This window comes from Dipodomys ordii, unplaced genomic scaffold, assembly GCF_000151885.1.
Source record: "Dipodomys ordii isolate 6190 unplaced genomic scaffold, Dord_2.0 Scaffold150, whole genome shotgun sequence".
NCBI lineage: Eukaryota > Metazoa > Chordata > Mammalia > Rodentia > Heteromyidae > Dipodomys > Dipodomys ordii.
Window position 1 is genome coordinate 990495 of NW_012267366.1, and position 26273 is coordinate 1016767.

General features: G+C 38.9%; 1 protein-coding gene across 1 annotated transcript in view; it reads right to left on the bottom strand.

Annotated features, from left to right (window-relative positions):
• Arhgap6 (Rho GTPase activating protein 6) overlaps positions 1 to 26273 on the bottom strand; it is a 439497-nt gene that overhangs the window by 46407 nt on the left and 366817 nt on the right. Inside the window, exons 3-8 of the mRNA XM_013032153.1 lie at positions 17682 to 17753; positions 11608 to 11864; positions 8617 to 8812; positions 7355 to 7410; positions 4119 to 4269; positions 2973 to 3121 (exon numbers count right to left, since the gene is read on the bottom strand). Coding sequence (XP_012887607.1) covers positions 2973 to 3121; positions 4119 to 4269; positions 7355 to 7410; positions 8617 to 8812; positions 11608 to 11864; positions 17682 to 17753 — 881 coding nt within the window. The remainder of the gene's footprint in view (positions 1 to 2972; positions 3122 to 4118; positions 4270 to 7354; positions 7411 to 8616; positions 8813 to 11607; positions 11865 to 17681; positions 17754 to 26273) is intronic.

Genomic DNA, 26273 nt, shown 5'->3' on the forward strand with positions numbered 1-26273 from the left:
TACCCAGAAAATCCATTGGAAAATGCCCGAACCACAAACATTGGTTTAGACTAACTTGGGACAAGTGCTCAAAGCATATATGCTTCACATATTAAGGCCATTCTTACAAAGAAACATTTGTAAAGGGAATTCATGGTTTTTTTTTTTTTGGTACTGGCATTGATAACAGAAGCTTTCTAACTCACTATTTCTAACCAGTATGGATTCTATTACTTGTTACCAAATCTTTCTAAAGATTTACATATGAAAAGAATCAACCATCTACTCATAAAGAGGTATTCAGTACTCCATAAACAGGGCCCAATTTCCTGTTGTCCAACACACTACTACTCTGCCCTGCAGTTTTTACTTGGGTTCCAGATGTCTTCACGGGCTGTTTACTTTTCTGTCACTTCTAAACTTTTCAAATAATCAGTGCTATCCTTGGATTTCTTCTGTTGCCTTAAACATTGTTAGTCCATGATTTTGCTGCAAGGTTTAGGTCAAGAATATCTGGAAACGCTTGTAAATCCTTGCTTCCTTGTACATAAATTTTTGTTACCAGGATGTTTTCATTTTCCTTATAGTAAAGTAGGCCACTCAAACACAGTGCAGTGCTAGATGAAGATATTTTGTTTTTCCTTTAAAGACAGTCTTCCTATGTCTTGAATGGGGCTTAAGTGGTCCCCTTTCATCAGTCTCTGAGTATCTATAGGTGTACTACTACATTATATGTAGCTTTTACTTGAAGTTTCATTCCCTGAATTCCAGTGGGGAAGAACAGCTTTGAGAAGATTAACAGATTTGTGCAAGAACACATGACCAATAAATAAAAGAACTATCAGATGTTCCCCACCAGCGGTGATTTTGCCTACCTTTGATGCAAAGGACTTGGCAATGTTTGGAGATGCATTTTGGTTGTCACAGCTCAACCATGTGGGTATTACTACTGATATCTAGTAGGTAGAGACCAATGGTGCTTCTCAACAATCTACCATAGGCAAAGCAGCCTATGAATTATTTGGCTTTAAATATCATTTGGGCAGAAGCTAGACTTCTAAGTTTTATTTTATTTTTTCTAAATCCTATATTTATTTTCTTAGTAAGTTAAAATAGATTGGGTTTACAGCATAGCTGGGCATTTGCTAGTCAAGGGACCAATCTGACCACTAAGCAATGTGACTTTTTGTGAATTGGAACAAAGAGGTTCTTCCTCAAGAACTTTATCATCTGCTGAAACATTGTCCTAGTAACTGTGCAAGTCTTTGGTGAGTATAGTATATGGCATCTCTTCCAGAGCCATGAAATGCACAACTGGGCCCACTTGTATGATCCTAAGAAAGCTTCCTGTAGGTTTCAGTTTCCTGTACCTCAGTTTCCGTCTCTGAAACATGGAGGCAATGCCATTTCTCTTGCCTTTTGGATTACCTACTGTAACACAAAGCCAGTAATAAGAGTAGTAGGAGTAGCATAAACAGTAGCTAATATTCTAGCATGCTAACATTCACTTAGACCAGTCCATGAATATTGCCTTCTTTTTTTTGCCATAGGAAATGGAGTCTTGTTCAGCTTTGGACTGACAGAATGTCTAAAAAAGGATTCTAAAAAGGCTATCCTGTAGAAATTCTGATTGAATTTTTTGTTTTCCTTAGGATCTTCTTAATAACTGGAAAGCTGCCTGTCTCCTTTGCACATAGTAGTTAGGAAATGTCAGAGAGGGGCAATTGGTGCATCTTCCAACATAGGGTCTGCCTTCCTCAGCTATCAGGTAGATGCAGTCTGTGAGGGTTGATACCCAGACAGGTAATAGAAGTATGTAACAATTATGAGAATTATAGCATACTCATGGAAGAGCTGTGCATGCTGAAATAAGGTGTCAAAGCCATTTATGTAACCTGAAGCCAGCAGGGGTTTCACTAATTATAACTCCTTTAGAGATAAGTGGCTACCTCAGAGAAGTTCCCTTCTCACACTCGCAGGGAGGAGGAGGAGAAAGAAAGAAACGCAGAAATGGCTTTCTGGATTAAAGTGAAAAAATTATATATGACTATATCCTTTGGGAAAGTGCATTTGCCAAGCTCAGAATGGAATCCATAATACAGCTGAGCTTTGCTTAGTAAGGAGTTAAATAAACATATCTGTGGTTAAGTGAGTTTGCAATGATTCTGCTCTCTTCTTGTTGATTTGCAGTGCATGTTAGCATATCAAAGCATCTGAAATATCCTGGGGAATCCAATGTCAGGGAGACTACATTGAGAAAAGGGTCTCCTATGAAGGTGACCCTTTAAATAGTGTGCTGGTTAGAGAACCCAAAATAGTGGTCAGGATCTCTTTTGTCCATGGGTGAAGCCCTAAAACATGTGGAGGCAAAGAGATCCCTCTCCCAAGTCCTCAGAATGGGAGTGTCCAGTTTCAACTAGGACATGGCTATAGGGTCTGTGGGACTGTGCCAAACCTTCCTCTAGTTGTCACCACCACCTGACATTGAAATGCAATGACAAGATCAGCACATTCAGATCCTGAACTCGCCTCTCTAAAAGGAGATATTAGACTTCCTGCTACTAGTGAAGAGGAGAGTTCCACAGAGAAACTAAGAGTAAGAAAGGGGTATCATATTTGGGTTCCAGGTTAAAGAAGCAGATTGACCTTGTGACAAGGACATTAACCACCTTCTATCCTTTCTGCTCCACATTGACATAATTAATTCCTAGCACCACTGGAGCTCATTAGCCTGTCACAAATGGAAATTCAAGGTTTCCAGGGGAGCATCATCATGGAAAACAGCAACCTTGCAGCACCCTCAAAACATACAAGGAGGTAAACCTTTGTGCTCTTTGGAGCTATCTTCTCCCTCCAGAAGTGTCTCTATTAGTCTCTTCCATAGGCACAAATAAGTGGTGGAGAGGCGCTACTTTTCTCCAACTGGATTGTTTGGCCATAAAGGAAGACAGGACGAGTGTTGCTGTCGATAGCCGTAGTAGGGTTATACCTACCTCTTGGCCATCCTTGCTGACATTGTCATCGGCATGCCTGGCCACGATGGAGAGGAACTGGAGGAGGCGATGGAGGGTGTCACAGTTGCAGGGAGGTAGAAGGTAGATGAGGAGCTGTAAGGTTCCTAGCTGTTCCTCTGGCTCCAACACTAGGAAAGACAGAAAGAGGTGCTCTGAGCAAGAACAAGAGAGCTCGCACCATTCATGAATGCACGAAAGGTCTCTAAATCTCTAAGAACTGTCTGTATACCATCTATACTGATTCTCCCACTGCTTTAGCAATTTAGCTGCAAGGTTTTATGGAAGATATTAAGAATAGCCAAACCTGGGCCAATGTCCCTTCTAGAGAAATACGGGGAAAGCTAACCCCATTTCCTTAGTTTCTTCTCCCTCCTTTCTCTGGTATTATTCACACCGATTTAATGGGATTTCAGCCCATTGTTGGCAAATATTTCATCACAATGGCTAAACATTGGTGAATGTAATTGAAATTTAAGGTTGTAACAGGTTTGAGGCCTTTTTCTGTTAATGGATACACAAGGAACAGACATTTTATTGGTAATACCCAGAACACATGGCAAAGATACTGTCTTCTTTCTCTACTGTGACTCCAGTTGAATTGCAGCATTGGAGGAAAGAAATGGATGCAGGTGAACAGAGCTGACCTCTCCCTTGTCTCCTTTCCTCCTCCATGGAACTGTATCTAGAGAAGCAGTGTGTTGAAAGTTCTGGCACTGGGCTATGACATCTTGCTTACTCTGAAATGTTGCCCTGCCCCCTTTTGTCTCTGGGATCCTTGGCTTCCTGTGTCTTCATACCAGGAATACCAACTCATTTTGTAGGCACAGGCCTCAATGGGAATTTTCCCTGGTACTTCGAAGCATCAATTAATAACTTTCTATTGTCCCGGGATCATACGAACCCATCCCAGTGTTTTCTTAGCTATTGCCATTCATTTTATTGCCACTTTCTTCTTTGTAATTCTCTTCCAGGTAAATCTTAGAAAAATCTACCAAACAGCCCATTCATTAGAGACCAATAAAGAAAGACAAAAATAATTAGAAAACACATGCAGAAGGCATTGGCTTTGATTGAGTAAGCTGGACATCTGGGTATTCCAGGGGATACTTTCCTGTGAATACATACAGAGAATGTTGATGAATGCTGTGTACAGCTCCCGGGTGAGAAGGGGGTCTGGCATGTCCCTTAGAAACTCCTTCAACAAAGCTGCCACATCGTGGACACTGTGCTCCTCTTCCAGGGACACATCAATCCCACGGTCAAATTCCTCACGTAACTGGAAAACAATGGGTCACATGGTAGACACATAAAGCTCATAAGGCTATTCTGACAAAAGAAAAACACAGCTAATTAATAGTGTCAGTGTCCTGCGCTTACCATAAAATATTGCAAGGCACAGCATCTGGTAGAAAGTCTGCACAGACTCCCAAGAAAAAGAAGTGAACAGTATCTCACCTTGACCTGAAGTCTACACAACTCAGCTATATATACATACACATATATTTGGTGATACTAGGGTTTGAACTTAGAGCTTTGCTATTGCTAGGTTTGCTTGTTCAACTGGTTTTCTATCCCTTGACCAATAGTTCCAGCTCAGCTTTTTTGGCTGACTATTTGGAATATGAAGTATTTCAGGATTTTCAGCCTGGACTGGCTATAAATCTTAGTACTCCAGATCTTAACTTCCAGAGTAATTAGGATCCTAGGTATGTGAGCTACTGGCATCCACCCAACTTACACACACACACACACACACACACACACACACACACACACACACACAAAGTGTTATTACATTTAGATATCTGAGGATTTGCTGTTAATGATGGGAGCAAAGGAGCTCAATAACAAGAGCAGGTCTAAGAAGTAGAAGAGAATTTAATGGCAAATGTGGGAGGAATTAATTAACTTGTTACAACAGCAGCTCTGTGTGTCTCCATTCCTGTCATAGTAGAATTTTGTGTATCAAGGCCAACAAGAAAGCCAGGGGATTAGTCTGCAAATTATAAAAGTAAAACCCCTAATAGGGTATTTGCGTTTAAGGTTAAAAGGATAATAGTATGTAAAGAAAAACTGTCTTCAGCTTGTTACAGTAGCTTAATGAGTAATCACCAGAAGGATTCCCAGACTTAATCATGATTTTAAGTCTATGAGTACTTAGAGAAAGAGAAAAATAGTGTTAAGAAGGGGGTAATGACTCTACACTCATTAATTTCACTTCTGATTACTCAATTTCTTTTATGTATTGTTCTCTGTTAATAGAAATCACTAGGCAGGTCCACAAATTGACACTGTGCAATAAGTGCCATTTGTTTAATCATTCCTTCATCTATATATTTAACAAAAATGTACTGAAATTTTCCTGGCTCCCAGACCCTATGAAAGTCCAGTGGTAAATATACAAACAGGAAAATTGCTTCCCCTCTTCCATTTCTCCAACTAGTATAGAGACAAGGTGATAAGAAGGATACTGAGAAGTGACACAATAAAATAAAATAGCGATTGAGTTAGAACATATTTCTTAACTTGGAATCTAGTTCCAAGTAACTACTAATTATATCTTATTGGGTAATACCTAAATACATTTCCATACAAAGATTTTCCTTTTGGTGGATCCAGATATAACTGGCAAATAATTTCTGGCCCTCACCATCTGTCCATCTGACTAGAATACCCATTACTGTCTGGAATCATTCACTGATTCGAGCCAAGTTGCCACCAGCATGTGTCAGGCAGCCAGAATGAAAAGGGATTCCATCTGCCCTCCTCAACTGTCAGCATTCGTACATACCATGCTTCTTTTCTGAGCACACACAAACAGAAAGAATGGGCTGTGAAATTAACTTGGATTATGAAGTAGGAGTAAATTATTAAATTCTGTGATTTGGGGGTTACACCTTATTAGTATATACTACCTCTGTAAGGGGCCATCATTGTGACATTTCCACACACACATACAATGTACCTAGATGAAATTCACCTCCACCTTTCCTCTCTTCCACTCTTCCTTCTTAAAATAATTTCAATGTTCTATTTTCCTATACATATATATATATATATATATATATATTACTTTGTATTCACCCTCATTCACCCTATTTGCTCTTCTTCCATCCCTTAGTATCTGTCCCCACCAGAAACTGTTTTACTTTCTTGTCACTCCTTTTTGTTAGTGTTTATCAATTATATAAGGGATATTGGCTATGGTATTTCACACATGCAAATATGGCTCTCTTTCCTGTCCCCTACTGTTCAACAGCTTTCAGTGAGTTTCCTTACCAATTTCATGTATAGACTTGAATTAAATGTTTTAATCTTTCTAGCCTTGAAGAAGGGCTGAAAGAGACTACTCTGATAACTGGGGATTGTAGAATCAATAAGATGATATTTGTGAAATGTTCTGTAATTCTGTACAGGTGAGGCTTAGGAAAAAATCAAGTATTCCTTCTTGCAAGTGCTGCTGTGAAACATTAAATATTGTTCAGTAGTTTGTCTATCACAAAGAAAATCCAATCAACCAACCAGAAACCATTCTTCATTTGGAAGTCCTTTTTTATCTTGACAAGACAAGATACATGAGGAACACTATTGCAATTATTTACCAATATGAGAAAATACCATACTTTCAACCTTATCAGCCACAAGATATTTTCACTTGGGCTTCATTTCTGAGTTGTTGAGTTCCTTATTTCCTTCTGCTGAAACCAACGGTGGGAAAACAGTATCTTAATTTTCATTCACTAATACATGATTTTTTTATGAAGCCATCAGAAACACACAGACACATGACTGATAAGAAGAATCAACTTTTGCCAGTCCATTAACTATGTTCTTTTGTATGAATGTTACACAGGACCGAAGGATACCAAAGAGTAAGTATAGTTTTAGGTAAAATAAATTGAGAATCAGTAGTTCCCTGAAATCTTAAGAATTATTTTTGTGTGAAAGTAATGGCATAAACAGCATCATATGTGATACTGATGTTAATGGCAGTTTATATGACATTTCAGTGAAAATTGGTGCCATACAATTATTTTCTGTTTACTGTTATGCCTGCAGTAAGCATTCTCACAATCTTCCGCTTTTATAGTTTCAGTAAAATGTTTGTAAACTATCTTTCTTTTGGCTGAACACAATATGAACACTTCCTTTTTTTTTTCCAATTATCTGATCCGAATTCTCTAACTACTTTTCTGAGCTCCTGAGTTTGTGTTTTATCTCCTGGGGCTCAGGTATACTATAATCAATTGTAAGGTGTAGAAAAGATATTAGAATGGGAATTTTCATAAACAAACTCTGCCCAGGATAATTCAATGAAAATTTAGGTGAAATAAACAATATAATTGGTATTTTTCACTTACTTGTCTCACTCTCTTTTTTGAGCTTCCAACTCGGAATATCCCTACCGTTTGGAGACCTACAAATAAGCAAACAAAAGCAGTAATCGTGACTTTTGGCTTGAGACTCTGGAGTTAATCAAAATAAAACAGAATGCCAATATAAACTGGGGCATGAAAGACAATAGCAAGTTAACAGTGTAAGTTGTAATGATTCTCTATCTCATCATATTTGTATTTATCCCTTTAAAACCAGAAGCATTGCTTTTATATTGAAAATGGATGTTGTGTTCATCATATGATCTTGCCATATTAAGCATTAATACTTTTTAATGGTTGCTAGTACTGGGGCTACAACTCTGGGCCTCACATTCTTGCTTGGCTTTTTCACTCATGGCTGGCACTCTACCACTTGGCCATACATCCATATATATTCATTTTTTTGCTGGTTAATTGGAGATAAGATTCTCTTGTATTTATTTGCTTAGACTGGCTTTGAATGGAGCTCCTCAGATCCTAGCCTCCTGAGTAGCTAGAATTATAGGTGTGAGATACAAGTATTGGGCCCAATATTAATATTAAAAAATTTGGATTTCCAGGGTCTTTTTAGTTAGAAAAGTTAATCCTCATCTTAAAAGTGCTATCCTGAATTTCCAGAATATTTTGAGAGAACTGTGGTGAGAAGATGGCTATTACTAGTTTAGATATATGCACATTGGTTCCTTGATCTTAGGTATGATGTTGCACTGTATCTATTTTTAAGGACTCTGGTCTTTTATTGTCCATTGGGTTTACTTGTAGATTTATAGGCACATTCTAATTATTACAAATGAGGGAAAGCATGCAGCCTATGCTTGTTTGGGTCGGGCTTGCTTTGCTTAATGTGATTTTTTTTCGGTCTTTCCATTTCCTTTCCCTGTAATGGCTATCAGTTTGTGTGTTGTATAACTTGAGAACAGCTCCAAGACTCATTTGTTGCTTCTACCTCTCCAGGGCCCTTCAGCTTGAATGGGGTTCCTAGGGATAGACTTAACACTTAATTGCTTTGCCAGGAGCATTTTTAAGACTGTTGGGGACCAAATAGTCCAAATAATGTCCAATTGATACCCCATCCCCACAACAAAGTTGCGGAGCCCAGCCATCTTTAGGTAAGCATCTACATTGATATCCTTTTTTCACAAAGGGCATTTTGGTTCCAAGCCCAATGAAAGAAACAGAGAATTGAAATTTGGTACTTAAACAAATGATGCTTAAATGAGTGATTGGTGGCAGACCAGTCTACTTGCCATGTTTCTCCAGATGCTGACAGCAGCTGTCCACCAGCCTGGGGACCTGTCTGTAAATAGGATTCAGACTGAGTTTCTTATCTCTGGCTTTTTCTTTTTTACTTTGAGCCCCCGCAGGCAAGGAGAGCTGTAAAGCTTCTAGTAGTCGAGATGGGTTGTCATCCAGATCAGTGATTGAATCCACCGACATGGCACCCTGCAAATGACATGCAGATGTGAAGAAGAAGACAGATAGGGAAAAGCAAAAAGGCTACTTCTAAACATCACCCAAGAGCTACTTGTACTCATGACAAATGTTCTCAAAATGAAACTGCGTAATGTAATTAATTGTGCTTAATTGTGCTACTTATATGTTAATAGAAAAGGCTTTTTGCCAATGTTAGGAAATCTAAATAAGGTAAGTAAGGTGTTGGCAATTCTAATCTCAACAAGAGACACAAGTTTTCAAATGGAAGATCAGCCACGGGAAACAAAACGAAGTATTTGGCTCTAAGACTTCATTTCTTGAAACAAGAAAAAATACATACCCAGTGAATAAGGTAAAGTCAGTGAAATCTTGTGAATAAAAAGAACACCTCAACTATGACAATAAAACGATTTCTAAAATAGGAAGATTGCATAAAACAGTTTTAGTTTCATTTTCCCCAGAAACAGCACAAAGCATTTTACTAGAGGTAGTCCCAGGACACATCTAAGTGAGTGGGGAAATGAGACGGAGGTAGGGAGTGTTATGAATCCTCTGAGCACTGTGGACCACTGGAGCTCAGTTTCCCTGGAGAATTCTGCAAGACAATGTAGATAATGCACCTAGAATTCGTCCTATCAATGTGTGAAGGAACTAGGTATTGATATACCAAGTCTCAAGAAACATTGATTAATGACAGATAGCCTCTGATATAGGCTGTGAGGTGTTTACAACCTTCCGTCTGCATGTACTAGAAATTTCTGGCCATCAGAGAAAACCCTCAACAAAGAGATGAGGTGTTGGCAGATAAAATGCAGGCTGGCATGTTAGGAATGGTGACCTCGAATGCATATGCGATAGCCATCCATCCTTGATGAAGCCCACAGTAAGTGGTTGGTTGCTGATATACTAACAGCCTGGTGAGGAAAAAAGGAATCTAAGATTGCTCAGGCCCTAGATGCTCAGAAAGCTCAAATTTCAATTTTCAGTATTGCTATCATATAGGTTTATATACAATGTGAGAGACAAGCTTGGGAGAACAAATTCAGGTATTTTTTACAAATTTATAACAAATTTAAACAACTTCAGGTATTCCATATATTTTTCATTTTTTTCACTTTCAATCATCAATACCACAAGAGTCAATGGAGTTTCAGGATCTTCTCTACCTTGGATAAACTGCTGAATGCTAAGAAAGTGGTTTTTCCGTATTTTGGCTATGGTACACCTCAATGGACAAATGGATTAAGAAATGTGATGTGTGTGTGTGTGTGTGTGTGTGTGTGTGTGCGTGCACACACACATGCACATGAAATTTTACTCATCAATTGAAAAGAATGATATTGTGCCAGTCACAAGGAAATGGAAAGCCTTGGAAAGAATTGCATTAAGTAAAGTGAGCCAGGCCCAGAGAAACAAAGATTAGTGGTAGATAGGATGTGCGTATAGCCAGGCCTCAGTGGTTCATGCTCGTAATCCTACCTACTCAGAAGGCTGAGATCTGAGGATCACGGTTCAAACCAGCCTGGGCAGGAAAGTCCGTGAGACTATCTCCAATAAAACACTCACAAAACCAGAAGTGGCACTGTGGCCTGAACGGTAGAGTGCTCACCTTGAGCAGAAGAGCTGAGGGATAGCGCCCAGGCCCAGAGTTCAAGCCCCACGCACACACACACACACACACACACACACACACACACACACACACGAATGTGCCTATAAATTTATAAGTAAACATGCTGGGTGGTATACAAGCAGTTCCAAATGAATTGACTGAATTATAATAGACACAATCAAGAGCTGAAATAGTACAATTTTTTAGAAAGACCAAGTCAAAGCCCCCCCTCCCCCAAATAAGCAACAAGAAATGGGAACATGCAAGGGCTGTGGCGCCAAGGAGAAAGAGGTAGACAATAAAGAAGGAGGGGTAAGATGTAGTCAAGAATTCATTGAATATACCACAAAATTGAGAAGTGTAAGGAAAGGAGTGGGTCAAAGCAGGGGGATGAAGCCGTTGAAAGGGGTGACACAGATCAAGGTACATTGCATTCATATAGCGCTTTGTTAAATCACACCTCCTTTGTACAACTACGTAAAGATAATTAATTAATCAAAATGGGTTTTAATTGGGAGTATGTCTGCACTGTTAACTAGGGCCATCTTCAATGCTTGGTGTCCAAGACTCAGGGCATTCAGGCCAGAAGAAAGGGAAGAGAAGAGATGTCTCAGTGATGTAAGAAGTCTTAGAAATACTTACTTATTCTTGTCTTATTCCACCAATTGCCAGCCAATCTGCTTTAAAAAAACTTCAGGTATATAGGCTTGACATGTGAAATGGCAAATAACACTGTGTCTAGACACACTGCTTACTCGATAATTGGTACAATATCCTTATAATATTTATCTGAAAGTTGTTATGTAGCGGATTCTGTGGTGCCAAGGGAAAAAAGTGCTGCATGGATAAGGAAAATTCTTGTTGCATATGAAGATCCACAGCCAATTCATTTGTCCGAGTATATTCTCAGACTAATAGTGAAGAAATGAACAAAAACCGATGGGAAAATCTGGTAAGCCACCAGGAGATGGCTGAACATACCAGGAGCCATGGCAATGGTGGGCGGTACTTAGCATGAGGTATGGTTGTAATGAGGAGGGACACCTGGCAGGTTTAACAGGAGTCAGAGAAAGATTTGAGGCTGTGCCAGCTTCTCCCTGAATGGAATGGACACAAATGACATATCCATTTTTCAATGAACAAAGGCACAAAGAAGAGCCTTATACACCAGAAGAAATCTTGGCCAACTCACCCTCCTCCTGGCCCTGGGAGCCGGTTCTGGAGTATTTGGGGATGTAGACTCATTTGGTGTTTCCGAGGTTGAGCTGAGAGATGAGTTACTGCTGGAGAGTTCTTTGTTTTGTCTTTTGTTTCCAAACGGGAGGAGGGAAGCCACAAAATCAGATGCATCCTTCTGCTCCTCCCTCTGAGAGTCCTGCTTCAGTTTATAGGCCCGGTCATTGGCGATGACTTGGGATAAGGGCATTCCAAATGCCTGTGGGATGAATTCTGCAACAACAACAACAGCAACAATAAAACCCCCAGATATTCACATTCAGAGATGATCTAGACCAGTGAAGACTCTTGTTCATGTCTCACACTGAAGGGCAGACATATTCAAATGGTTGTTTTCTGGATAATTATCAATAAACATACAGAGTTGGCTTTGTGCTTTATAGAATAGCCCAAATTTCAGTTTTGATAAAGAAAGATGGGAGGATCAACACACAGTTTGCAAATCTAGATCTCTAGCATTTGTCCATGGGTCTTAAGTCTGTTTTAAAGGGAAGAGCTTTAGAGAGAAGTATGACTTTTTGATAAACTGTAAATAATACTTTATGCTGATGAACACACAGGCTTACCAACTCACAATCTTTAGTCTACAGGAATGAGAAGCCTCTGAAGGCTACAAGTCCTAAGGGCATTGCATTGTCCCATTCATTGGACACCTACTGAATACCACAGCAAACTTCACAATGTGCGGGGTTAGGGGGCACAATAGTGCTGAGTTCAGAATGTAAGATGGAGTTAAGGAGTGCAAGGTCAGATATGTAAATAATTATAATAGAGTGACTGTCATGTATAATAAGAGAGATGTTTGAAGCAAAGACAAGAATCCAGTTAATTGGATATACTTTGAGGTTGTCCATAAAAGAAATAGCAAGGATAATTCAAGCAGCAGAGGAGAACTTAGAAGTATTATGGAAGACGTTGGCATTTTTTTTTTCTATTGTGTTTCTTGTCTCCATATCCTATCTCCAGTCAGCTCTGTGAAGTTGTCACCTTCATGATCTATATATAGTCCAGCCATCCTGCTGGCCACAAGAAGAAGTAGATTCTACCACACTATATCTAGAGGGAGGTCCGTGAAATGATTTGTTAAATTCTCTATTAGAGGCAATTTTGGAGAAATGACATGATGCAGAAGTGTATGGCTTTACTTGGAGATATACATAGGGTTACTTTCTGCATCTCTGCAATAAATCCCTCCTGAAAACCCATGGGAGTCTCAGGTTCAGGTATTTTATTGGCAACAGTACAGAGCCATAGTTAAAAGCATTTTTCTTTTTCTTTTTGGTACCAGTCCTGGGGCTTGAACTCAAGGCCTGGGCAATATCCCTCAGCCTTTTTAAAAAAATTAATTTACTTTATTATTATAGAAGTGATGTACAGAGGGATTACAATGACATGAATCAGGTTCTGAGTACACTTCCTTTCATACAGTATCATCTGTGCCCTCACTCTCTCTCCCAGTCCCTCCCTCCCATCTCTACACACCAGTTGTATAGTTCACTTTCATCTGTGTCCAGTGAGCTCCACTGCTGCACTTTTTCCCTTGAGTTTTGTACATCCCCAACCCCCCTGAAGTTGTATACACCATCTATAAAGAAATCAAAGCTAATGCTCTTCCATGTGAGCCACAGCAATTCCACTTCTAGCTTTTTATAAAATTGTTGACTGGAGAGGAGTCTCCTGGGCTTCCCTTCTCTGTCTGGCTTCAAACCCCAATCCTCAGATCTCAGCCTTCTGAGTAGCTAGGATTATAGGCATGAGCCACTGGCAAGTTGCTTAAAGTATTTAAAAAATTATTCAAATATATTATTCCTGTTAATTTCAAAATTAGGTCTCCTAGGAGAAGCAAATTAGAGTCTAGCTTCTCCCTTGTTTGTTTTTTCTTAAGCTCTATGAATGAAACAAGAATGGTCAAGGTAGTGAGCTCACTATATTTCTTGTCAAACTTGTTACCCCCCTTCCTAACTGTGACCCCTCTGTATATCCGTGACATAAAATTAAATTAGAAAAATAAAATGTCTTCTAGCAAAAAATGATCAAAGGAAAATAACTGAAGTTGTTTGTTCTTTGAACAAAAAGCTAATATGAAATCAGGTGGAAAAGCCTTTAAAAAGTTTTCCTCTTTGATTTATGGCAACATTTTAAACCAGAGTAATGGCCAAGTCTGTGTTAAGAGCAGAAATACAACTATAAAGGCCTGTACCTGGGGTTGTAGCAGAATAAAAACCCTTAATTTCACGTGAGGATTTTTGAGAGGTGTTTTCAGCTTCAGCACAGTAGGTAACGTATGACAGAAAACAATTTGGAGTTTCTCCTTGGAGGGGTGAATGTGGCTGTTGTAGGAAGAGCCAACATTCATTACTGACATAAGGCTATTCTACGTTTCTATTACTAACAGAATTAGGAAGCCAAGGAGCTAGTACTCGACCACAGGGTGTGCTATCTCACTGGCATAAATAGTTGTATGTTCCTCAAAAACTTTGACAGCTACATGACATATATACAAATAGATGGGGCAGAGTAACAAGAAAAAGAGAGTGATAATGTGTCAGGTAATATGTGTCTGCTCATGTATGCACATGCGCTGTGAGCCACATGGTCATTGTCTGAGCTGCTTCCTTTCTACCCTTGACTAGAACCACACTCCTCTTAGTTCTCTTTTCTCAAGTGATAGCACTCAATGAGTGCATTCAATATTTCCTCAGAGAATTTTTAGTGATAACCAGTGATACTCAATTCTTCTACTGCTATATTTATTGGTATATATTAAATTGTACACAGCAAGGGGTTTCATCATGACATGTTCATATATGAGTATAATATATGTGATCATATTGAAAATGAAGCAAAAATAACAGTGGTAGCAACTAGTCATGTAGTGTTATGTCACATGTTTAGACAGTGAATAACAATAAAGCACTGCATAATAGGATTTTGGCAATACACTTCCCAAACTAAACTTACGCCATATTTTATGCTGATAAATATAAAGCAAAATCTGATATATTTGGGGAAGAGGAGACTATCTCCTAGAATTTTCCTCTAGCAAAACCTAATGACATATGTTCTGACTAGGAAGTATAGCAACTGGAACAACGTAAGTAGTTTTAACCTTTTTCCCACAAATTAATTGCTTTTTGAAATAAGAAAGGCACTTTGCAAAGTTCTGAAAGTCTTGAAAAACAGGTTTGTGCTTGTCAAGTAATTAAACTAGAGAAATTAAGGAACTGGAACTATTTGGTATGAAAAATTGTTTCCCAAACTAGTGTCAGTCTTGAATTTGATCCCCACTTGATTGTCTGTAACAATAAAAAATTCTGTAGGCACTGTTTAAATGGCAGGAGGTATACAGAAGTGTCATATGATCTGTTGTATTATATCAAGGAAATTAAATATTATGTAGGACATGATTCACTCTGATAGGACCCAATTCATATTAACTTTGAATCACTTTTTTTATTGGGAAAGTAATTCAACTTAAAAAAAAACTGTTCCTCTTTATTTTTAGATGGCCTAACCCAAGAGGTCACTTAAGAGTTTCCTGTTTTCCTTCTTTCACTCTTGGATTCAAGTGATGATCATTTTTCACATGTGCAGCTGTTAGGAATTCAACTGCTAATAGTCAATGGGAAGGAAATAATGTGAAACAATTATAACCATGCTTGAGAGGACCAGCACCACTGACCTGCTCTGGTCCCTAGGGCACCCATGCGATGGCTCCAGTATTGACATGAACAAGGTTTTAAGCATGGAAAAAGATGCCTTTATTCTTTACTTTAGTCTAGTGTATCTTGCTTTTAAACAGCTAATCTACTTTATAAAAAGCAAACCTCTCTTGCTATAAAGCAGTCTGATACTTCTCCCCTTCGTGGGATGGGCAATGCCTTTTGTCTTCTTTTTTTCACTGTCAGTTCCTTGTATGGTAGGACAGGATACTGCCAAGCTTTCATTGAGTCTCAGTAGGGATCACTTGGTCTAACTAATGCCCTAGTGTACACTGCTCAATTCCTTCACTGGACCTTCCTTTCTTAGTCACATTCTTGCTTTTGGCTGTTTTACATGCAATCTGAGAAATCAGACACACACACACACACACACACACACACACACACACACCTCACACATATCTTGTGGAGAAATGCAAGTATTTATGTCTTTCTGCAAAACTTCTCCTTCTGCTCTGTTTTGCTTGAATAGGTACTTTCTAAAGAATCACTTAAAAGTTTACCCTGTAAATCTTTAAAGCTCAACATCAATGTCATTTTCTGAGATGTTCAAAGATAATACAGTACTACTTATGTACCATCTACAATGTCATGTTTCCTGGTTTCGGTTAAATACAGTACAAAATTATTAAAAGGAAAATTCCATAAATGAGAAATTGGTTTAGTTTTAAATGATTTTTATCACACTATATTATTATACTTGTTTTATTTTAGTATTGTTATTGTTTTCAATCTCTTATTGTACATAATTTATAAATTAAACTTTATAATAGATTTTTATGTGTATGTGTTTATATGGGAAATCATATGCAACTGGATAGCCTTTTATTTCCAGTATTCAAGTAATAAATTATGCTTGATCGTTCTTTCTGCATGCATAATCTGAGTTTAGAACTTACACATTGGAAGCTCACAAAAAATTACTCACACCTGAAGTACCATTATACACCAGTGGACTCAGACTCTGGAGTGAGGATCTAGGTACTAGGATTGTCTTTCACAGGTCTGGGGATGCAACCTGGTGCCTTGTACTTGCTAGACAAGTGCTTTGTCGCTAAGCTACACTCCTAGAGCTTGGGAATTAGAACTTTTAAATGTTTTATTGCACAGTTAGGAGTAGGAATCAGTGACACTTTCATCTCTTGATCTCCAACTAAAAGTATGAAAATATTCTGGTCAGGGGATGTGCTATTGGCCTCTGGTGAGCAGAGACCAAAGATGCTGCTAAACATCCCACAATGCACTGGACAACCTCTATCATAAAGATTTTTTTTAGTCTAAAGTGTCAGTAGAACCAAGGGAGAGAAACCCTACTCTATATGAAGTGAAACAATGGTTTTCCATTCCTAGACTTTATTTCCAAATATCCTCAACCAAATCCCATTTGTTTAAGCACTGTTCAAAGTACGTGCACAGAGACTGGTATCAATGATGCGGAGTCAGTCTTGTCTGACACTGATAATGACACATTTATTTTTTAATCCTAGATTTCATTTCTTTTTTAAATTAATTTTTAAGCAGAAATTCATTCTGTAAAAGAACTCCAAAATGAGACATATGTCTGTCCTCATTCAACACTCATTCATTATGTCACAAAATGAAAATACATTTAGACCACCACACATTCAGCAATCATGAGCAAGACCATCAAAAACAAGCCACAAAAATGGAGTGCACAAATGGAGCCCAGGTGCCCATTATAACTAGAGAATATTAGTTAAAACTGACCACAAACACCTCTGAAAGACTGGCTGAAGTGTCAGTTCCCTAAATAGTCATGGAAGGAGACACAAAACAGTATGATGAGTGTCAGCAATTCCCAAAACATATGGGGCAAAAATCTAAGCATACTGTGATGTAACATAAAATTGCTGAGAGTGGCTCATCTTCAGTTAAACCATAAGCCTGAGATTGTTTCTTTCCAGTAGTCATGGTAGACAAATCCAAACGCTTTCTCGTCTAACTAGCCCTGCTTAACTGTCTGGATTTGCCAGACAGCTGGTTAGTGTTAGTGCTGCTGTCTGTGGCTACCCGACCCAGGGCCTCTTTATACATAGTTGATGGGCCAGAATAATTGGAACCATGAAGTTGGCTGAAATTACATGCTGCTCAAACCAGCTGAATTCATTAATTCAGTGCAGTGTACTCAAACATAGAAGAGCAGACCAAAACAGCTCTTAATGACATTCCATCATAGAAATATAGTTTACATAATAGAGTTGGAACATATAAATCTCTGCAATTTCAAAAAAAATTTCCACCAAATCCACCCATTGCATTCTGTTGCTTTAGTTATTTTGTTCTTTACCTTTGTCTTTGTTTCTCTCCTTTCCCAGGGAGTCCAGTTTCTTTCTCAAGGATTTCTTTCTCTTTTGTCCATCTGTAAAGATTAAAAGAATAAAAATGAACATACAAGTGTTATCTTACCTTATCAATAATTCCATTTGAGTATGAGTATGACTTTTCTTTTACTACACTCAAAATTTGACTGTTTTGTGTCGGTACTGGGGCTTGGTCTCAGAGCCTGTAAACTGTCCCTTAGCTTTTTCGTTCAAGGCTGCTGCTCTACCACTGAAGCCACAGCTCTACTTGAGTCTTTTTGGTGGTTGATTGGAGATATGAATCTCATGGACTTTCCTACCCAGGCTGGCTTCAAACTGTGATCCTCAGCTCTTAGCTTCTTGAGTAGCTATGATTACAGGCATGAGGCCCTGGTGGCTGGCTCAAAATATGCCATTTTAAACATTAGCTCCAAAAATGCATGAATATCCCTGATTCGGATAGTACCTATTCCTAGAATCTTTGTATATATCTTTATATTTTCTTTCAGCCATAGAAGGTATAGGAAAAGCTCTTCTAATTGCAATTTATCTTTAATATGCAGATAAGTTTAGTTATACTATTACTTAAGTCACTTCCTGTTCTCCAGGGGGATGTAAATCAACATCATCTTGAACTAATCTCTGTCACTGAGTCAGCAGTACATGCAGCTTTGACATTCATGAACCAGGACTGTATAACTGGATATGAAAACAGATCTGTATGGGAAAATCCACAGAACTCAGGTCTAACTATTGCTGCACCACTTAGAAACTAGGTGACTTGGAACAAATCTTAGTTTCTTCATTTATAAAAGAAGAATTTCTTGAGGGTGCTTGTAAAAATTAAATAAATGAAGCAATGTGTGAAACATGCCCAGTGTAGAGCCTGACAAATATCCATAAATTCAGATCTATTTTTTTTGTGTGAGGGGTTTCATAGTATTCCGTGGTATACCTATACCACGACTTAATCGTCTCTCTTAGTATTGCATCTCTTTCCAGGTAGCATCTGCACTTACAGCAAATGTTTAACTTACTAAATAATAAAGATACCACTCATAATGGTGGGCAGCTGCAATAAAATTCCTGGGATGTCATCATATAAATATTGACACTTATAATTGCCAGAACGTGTTTTGGCATCTGTCAGCCTAATGTGCGGGAGGTGTGAATCAGGAATCCATATTCTGATTAAATGATGGATGGAGATGCAGTCCATACCACAAGGTAAATTAGTTGAAAAGTTTAATAAGAATTGTTTTACAGGACATTTAAAAAAGTGATTCCACTGAATAAAATTTAAAACAGCCACAACAACAAGACTCGATATCAGCAAAAGACAGAATAAGCATTCTTCAAGCCAAATGAGCATTCCTAGTAGGACTGTAAAGACTCCCAACTCTTCTTCTGTGAATTTTTGGAGTCTAAAGAGCGTCCTGACAGGCACTCTTCATTTCCTCTTCCTTTTCAAAGACTTCAAACATGATTCTCTCTCCACAAAATGAAAACAGCAGGACTTTTCACTCTTGTCATAAAATGTGCACAGGGAGAATTATGTAAATCAGCTGTAGTGGGAAGAGCCCTTACTCACTTTCATCACTTGAATGTTCAAAAGTTGATCTAACTGCCCAAGACGGTTGTGACTTACTAGTTACGCATAAAGCAACACATACTAATTAGACAAGGTGTTCTCCCAACAGGACTGAAGGGTCTTTTATTTTGTAATCAATGGTTTGTTCATTACCCATAAAAATCCTCCAATATGGCATTGTCCAAAAATAAATGTCCTCTTTATCTGACTTATATAACTGTGACCCCTCTGTACATCACTTTTATAATAACAATAAAAATTGAAAAATCATTCAATGCAGTAACAATTCTTTTCTTTTTGCTGTTCTGGGGTTTGAATTCAAGGCCTTGAATTTGGTAGACAGGTGCTATACCCTCCTTTTTGCTTGGATTATTTTTCAGGTAGGGTCTCATATTTTTGCCTGAGGCAAAGCCTCAGATGATGATTCTCTTACCTACAGCCTCCTGCATAGCCGGGATGACAGATGTATGCCACCACACCCAGTGTATTTGCTTAAATAGGGGGAGTATTGCTAACATTTTGCCCAGGCTGACTTAGGACTGTGATCCTTCCAGTTTCTGCCTCTTGAGTTGCTGAGATTATCAGCATGAACCACTATGCTAGTAATGCTAACCACATTTTATTTTCAAAACATAGTCTAATTTCTTAATTTAAATAGTTGGCTGAGCAGAGTAACTAAACCATCCATTAAACCTTAAGAGACTTTAATAATAAATAATGGATAGAACCTAATATTTTAAATAAAATGTCAAAGAGACAAGATATATATACAACAGGGGATATTTTCTCCTAAAATAGAATGATTTTGAAACTTTTAAAATTCTGAGATATATCACAGAAGGATGCGCATAATGTAACTACAAACACATGGTTTAAAGACAAATTAGGAGGCCAACTCTTGTGCAGTCACCAGCCCAGTTCCCAGTTCAGATATATACTGTTGTTATTACTCTAAGAACCATCCATGTGCCTCCCTTCTTATCTCATATTATTTCCTGTTTTATGGGTTTCTTTGTTGTTGTTGGTTGTAGGGCTTGAACTCAGGGTCTGGGCGATGTCTCTGAGCCTCTTTGTGCTCAAGGCTAGTGCTCTACCACTTGAGCCGTAGCACCCCTTCTGGTGTTTGAGAAGTTAATTGGAGAGAAGAGTCTCATGGAGACTTTTCTGCCCAGGCTGGCTTCCAACTATGATCCTCAGATCTCAGCCTCCTGAATAGCTATGATTACAGGCATGAGCCACCTGTGCCTGGCTCATGTTTGACTTTTGTAATAATCAACTGCTGACCTTTCTTCGTACTTTTGCCACCTCTGCTTTTCCTGATATAGATGGAATCACACCGAAGGTACTCTTTTGCACAGCTTATACACAATGACAGATGATGTACAATAATTTGAAATGATGCAATGTTTTAGCATGCCATGTTTTTTCCTTTTCAAATCTTCAGGGACAAGACCAAAGCTGCACAATGAAACTGTGCATTCCCTCCTTTCTCCCTGGTGATCAAGCATGAGTCTACCTTGTGAGAAATCAAAAGCTTGCAGTTTGTGAAGGATGTCTCATCTTTTGTTTCCCCAGAGTCCAAAAAACAGAATCAAGAAGCTGCTGTACCCTACAGAATAGCTTATGCTCAACTAGTTCCTGGGATACCTAGGATCACAGTGAGTGTGATAAATATAAATGTGAATTCATCTTTGTTTTCTGTGACAACAGAATATTACAACCTAGGTAATTTAGAAACAATAAAAATTTATATGGCTGGCCAGACACTGGTGGCTCATGCCTGTAATCTTAACTACTCAAGAGGCTGACATCTGAGAATCACAGTTCAAAGCTAGCTTGGGCAGGAAAGTTCACCAGACTCTTGTCTCCAATGAACTATGAGAAATTTGGAAGTGGTGCTGTGGCTCAAGTGGCAGCACCAAGAGGTCAGGGACAGTGCCCAGGCCCTGACACGACCACTAACAAATTATATGGCTCATGGTTCTGGAGGCTGAAAAGTCCAAGACTGAGGGGGTTGAATCTTTTTCATGCTTTTTTTGGTCAGTACATGGTGGTAAGTGTCATGTGGGTATGAGAGTGGAAAGCATGCAATTTATAGCCTTATGCTCTTTTATAATTGACATGAATCCATTCACAAGATTGAAGATCTCATGAGTTAAAACACCTCCCATGAAGGCCCCACCTCCCAATACTGTTGCAAACACAATTAAATTTCTAACACATGCTCTTTGCGGACATATCAAACCATTAGTCTTTTAAAGAAATTCAAATTTCCCAACTATCAATGCCATAGAAATATTTCTATTTTATAAATGTTGATGGATGTGCTTCCATGTTATACATTGTCTCACCAACAATGTGACCATTCACTAACATGTAGCACTCCATTTTTAAAACATTTGTTTCTCTTTCTCCAGACAAAGTACCCTGACGCAGAATCATGCTTCATAGGCTTTTAAAAAAATTACTGGTCTTGGGGCTTGAACTCAGGGCCTAGGTGCTGTCTGTGAACTTATTTGCTCAAGGCAGACACTCTACCACTTGAGCCACAGTTCCACTTTTGGCATTTTGGTAGTTAATTGAAGTTGCATGGACTTTCCTACTTGAACTGACTTCGAACTGCGATCTTCGGATCTCAGCCACCTGAGTACCTAGGATTAGAGGTGTGATCTACTGGTGCCCAGCTAAAAGATCTCTTTTCAACAGTCTTAAGCTAGGAGGTAGGGTCTCGTGAGAGGAAACTGGCTCCTGGGACCTGCCTTCTGAGAACAGTCCCTTGAAGACATGTTCTCTGCCTCTTGTGTCTGTCATGAGATAAGTCACGTAGCTACACTGTAGGTTTCCTGTTGCCCTGTTTCCATTCACTACACATGGGCCCAGACACAATGGGGCCAAGTGACCATGGACCAGAGCCTCAAAAGCCATCAGCCTAAATAAATCGTTCCTTCTTTGTTGTCTCAGGTATTTTTGTGACACTTATGGAAACTCACTCAGGGGAAGCTGTCACATGCACTGAGTAATGAGGATGAAGAAAGAATCACTAAATGTCTGCTGGGACCAAAGCCTTCTTCTGATGTTACCATAGACATAGTCAAGGAGACAGAACAGTGGCTAGAAAAGGGTTACATTCAGCTCTGCATTGTTCACTGCTGTTCCATGGAGACAATCACTTATAAAAACCTGAGCCCCAGTGGGCACTAGTGGCTTATATCTGTAATCCTAGCTGTTCATGAGCTGAGAAATGAGGGACATGGGTCCACACCAGCCCAGGCAGGAAAGTCCGTGAGACTCTTTTCTCCAGTTAACTACCAAAAAAAAGCTAGAAGGAAAGCTGTGGCTCAAGTGGTAGAGCACTAATACTGAGCAAAAAAAGCTTAGGGACAGTGCTCAGGCTCTCTGTTCAAGCCCTGGTACCGGCAAAACAAAACAAAATTGAGCCCCAATGCAAAATCTTGATGAATTGACACACATACTTGGATTTTTGGCCTCAGGCCAGCGTAGGCCACAGTGCCCATTTATGTGGGGGCAGGTCTTACAGTTTCCAGCACCATTTTGAGCCTAAAAAGAAGGTTCTAGCCCATTCAAATGTTAAAAAAAATAACCCTGCTGAGGGAAGTTTGAAGGAATGTCCTTTGGCACCATCTTTCCTATTACGCAGCCACAGCTGGCCCACTATTTACTTGACCAGAAAAATAGATTCTTAGAGAAAGCAAACCAAAGGAATTCATAGGCAATGAGAGGAGCTCAGTGGAATAGTGTATGGCAAGTAGCCCTCTAGAAAAAAGCACATACTCTGTGCCAGGGCTTCTCTGCCTGGGCACTCACTAGTGACATGGGAAGCCAGATAAGGCTCTATCTTGGCCAACTCTCCTGTACATTGTAGGATACTTAGCAGCATCTCTTGTCTCTATCTACTACATGCAGAGCACCTTCCACCTGCCCCCCACATGCTGTATAACCAGTAATGTCTCTGGTCATTACCAAATGTCCCCAGAGGGCAAAATTATGCCTGAGAATCACTGGGCACTGGTGGCTCATGCCTGTAAACCTAGCTACTCAGGAGGCTGACATCTGAGAATGTTGGTTTGTCACCAGCCCCGACAGGAAATCTGTGAGACTCATCTCCATTTATTCACAGCAAAAGCCGGAAGTAGAAGTGTGGCTTGAGTAAAAGGAGCCCAGGGACAGTGCCCAGGCCCAGAGTTCAAGCCCCAGGACTGGCAAGAAAAAGCATAAGTCTATCTCGAGGGAAGCTGTGGCCCAAATCACATGAATGTGAAGCAGTTTTGACTTTTCCCTTTGTTACCAAGCTCAAGTGATATGCAGTCTCAAAAATGGAAAATGCTTACAAGTTATTAAGCCTTTAGATACTAGGTTGAATTGGGGACAAAATAATAATTTCCCTTAATTTATGAAGAAATATGATTCTACCTACAGTTTTCTTTCTACCAATTTCCTAGGACTCCAGAGGTGGAAAATAAAGTGAGTAACTTGCTTAAAGAGTATTCAAGCCCAAATGGACCCTTTCATCTATTCAACCTTGGATTTCAGTGTATGCATATGTATATGTGTATGTGTTTGTGTGGGTGTATGTGTGTGTACATGTAAGTGACATCCCCTTCAAGAGTTCTTTCATCTTACAGATGGCTGATTTTTAACTAAATCTATAGTTTATCAAAGTTTCCATGTCGATACACTTTCTCCTTAGCAGTTCTTCCATAAATAGTAACTGAGATATGAAGGTAAGTAGAAACATGGTGACCAAGTTGTTTGCCTTGATACAAATCCCATTGAATTACACATTGTGGTTTTTTTTTTTAAAGTCCTGCTAGTACCTTTGGAGCTTAGATTTCCATAATCTGTTTCTAAAGGTCCCTACATCTCCCTGGGAAAGGAAATATTCTATTGTATTCTTAAGCAATAGAGATGGCTCTCTTTAGAGCTGAGCTCCCCAAAGTACTTGTGAAATGTACTAATCCCTACAGTTTACATGTTAAAGTGGTGGTAAAATTAACAAAGTTGTGGTCAGAAAATAAGAACATTCTGTGAGTTTTTCACTGCTTTCCTGGGAGTCAGCTCTTGGAGGTCATCATGCTTCTAGCTCAATTAAGCACTAAAAAAAACCGGTTTCAGTTCTGTGTAAATTATTTTGGCAGGGCAATTAATTCTAAATTTTTTTTCTTAGGGCTATTCAAGAAAAGAAAAACCCACCAGCCCTCATGAATTCTTGAATCTCAAAGCAAGTGTTTTCCTAGTACAGAAAATCATTACGCGATATGATTTGTTAGACATCTCCTCATTCGGTCAAAACGTGAGGTCAGGGAAGCTCATCTCATGGTTTGGATTCCATGGGTTTAAAAGCTCAACTCTGGTTTTTCCTTGACCAGGCGTTCTTTATAATCACTGCTTAATATAACAACTGGTCGTGATCAAATTATGCTCCAGAAGAATCTGTTACTTGTCATTTGTGTCCAACTTTAAATTCTTTGAGTTAAAAGATTGTTTTCTGAAAAGCTTTTGATCACGTTTCAAGAGGGCAGCACTGCAGCTATCTTTTCATAAGCTAAATGCTGGCCTCTCCTTTCCTAGCCTTTCAGCCATCTGATTTTATATCTGTCTCACACAGTCCCTAAATGGAAAACAATATTCTTTAACTTGGTGAAGGTATCCTGTGTTTGCAGGGACAGGAGTTTCGAAATACAAAAACTGAAAAAAATGGCTTTTGGTGGCGTTTACTTAAGCTATATCTCTTTTCTTCAGTGTAAAGGAAGAAAGGAGGTAAGTAGAGAAACAAAAAGGATTTTAAAATACCTTGTATCATTCTCCCCCCCCAGAATTATAAAAAAATGATGGTTTCATCATTACTTATTATAAAGCTAAGGTTTGTAGTTCAAGTTGAAAAGGTGAAGACAGACAATTGTGTATATGTATCTACTTTGGGGGTGATTTTTGATCAATGTAAAGGGCTAGTCTTACCTACTTTGTTTATAATGAACAATGAAGAAAGCAATCAAATACCTTTAAGCCATCAACTTTAAGTGTCAGTCATTCCTAAACATGTCTCCCAGTTGCTCCCATGAAAATAACTCCCTCAGATTCAGAAACTGGTCTGATGAGGCAATTAGATGAAAACTATTTAGGCATTACATTCTTCCCTTTTCCTTCCTTGTTCTTTACTATCCTTTGGGCCAGTGGAAACAATACTATATGATATAGGAGAAAAATGTGCTATGATTGAAGTTAATGTACTCCATTCTGTTTCTAAGATACTTATTGAATAGCAGACACATGCAAGGCAGTGTGATAAGACAAAGCTGAATAAATATAAGGATGGATATAAGAATGAATATAAGAATACAAATAAAGATAAAAAGAATGTAAGAATAATTTCTACCCTATCATTTGTATTCAATGCCAGAAGTGGAAATTGTTATTACATAGATCAGTATTTTCTAATCCAAATCCATCTCTATGCTGCTCCACGTCACTCACCCATCCCAAGTCTTCTTTGTCCTATTTTCTTGTGTGCTCAGTCTCTGGGTAGTCATGTACTAGAAGCTGAGCCTTCATCCTAGCTTCAGGAAAGGACTCTGATTTCAAACCAATTCCACCCTTTATTTCCATACTCCAATATTTCTTTGGGCACTAGCTTTGTAACTCTAGGGAATGTAAAGAGAAGAAGAAAGACCAGGAGGGCACATGTAAAGTCTTCTCTATGAACAAAATGCTTGCTAGCCAGATTTGGTGGGATACAACTGAAATCCCAGCTGCTCAGGAGGTAGAGGCATGAGGATTGTCATTCCAAGTGAGCCCAGATAAAGTTGACGTTATCTCAAAAATAAAATAATAATAATTACAAAAGAGCTGAGAAATAGTTCAAGTGGTAGACCACTGAACCCCTGGATTTTCAAAAAAACAAGCTTGAAAGAGTTATTGTTCTTCTCTGCTGCTGTAGGAACAGTAATGCCAAGATCTACTATAGCCACTC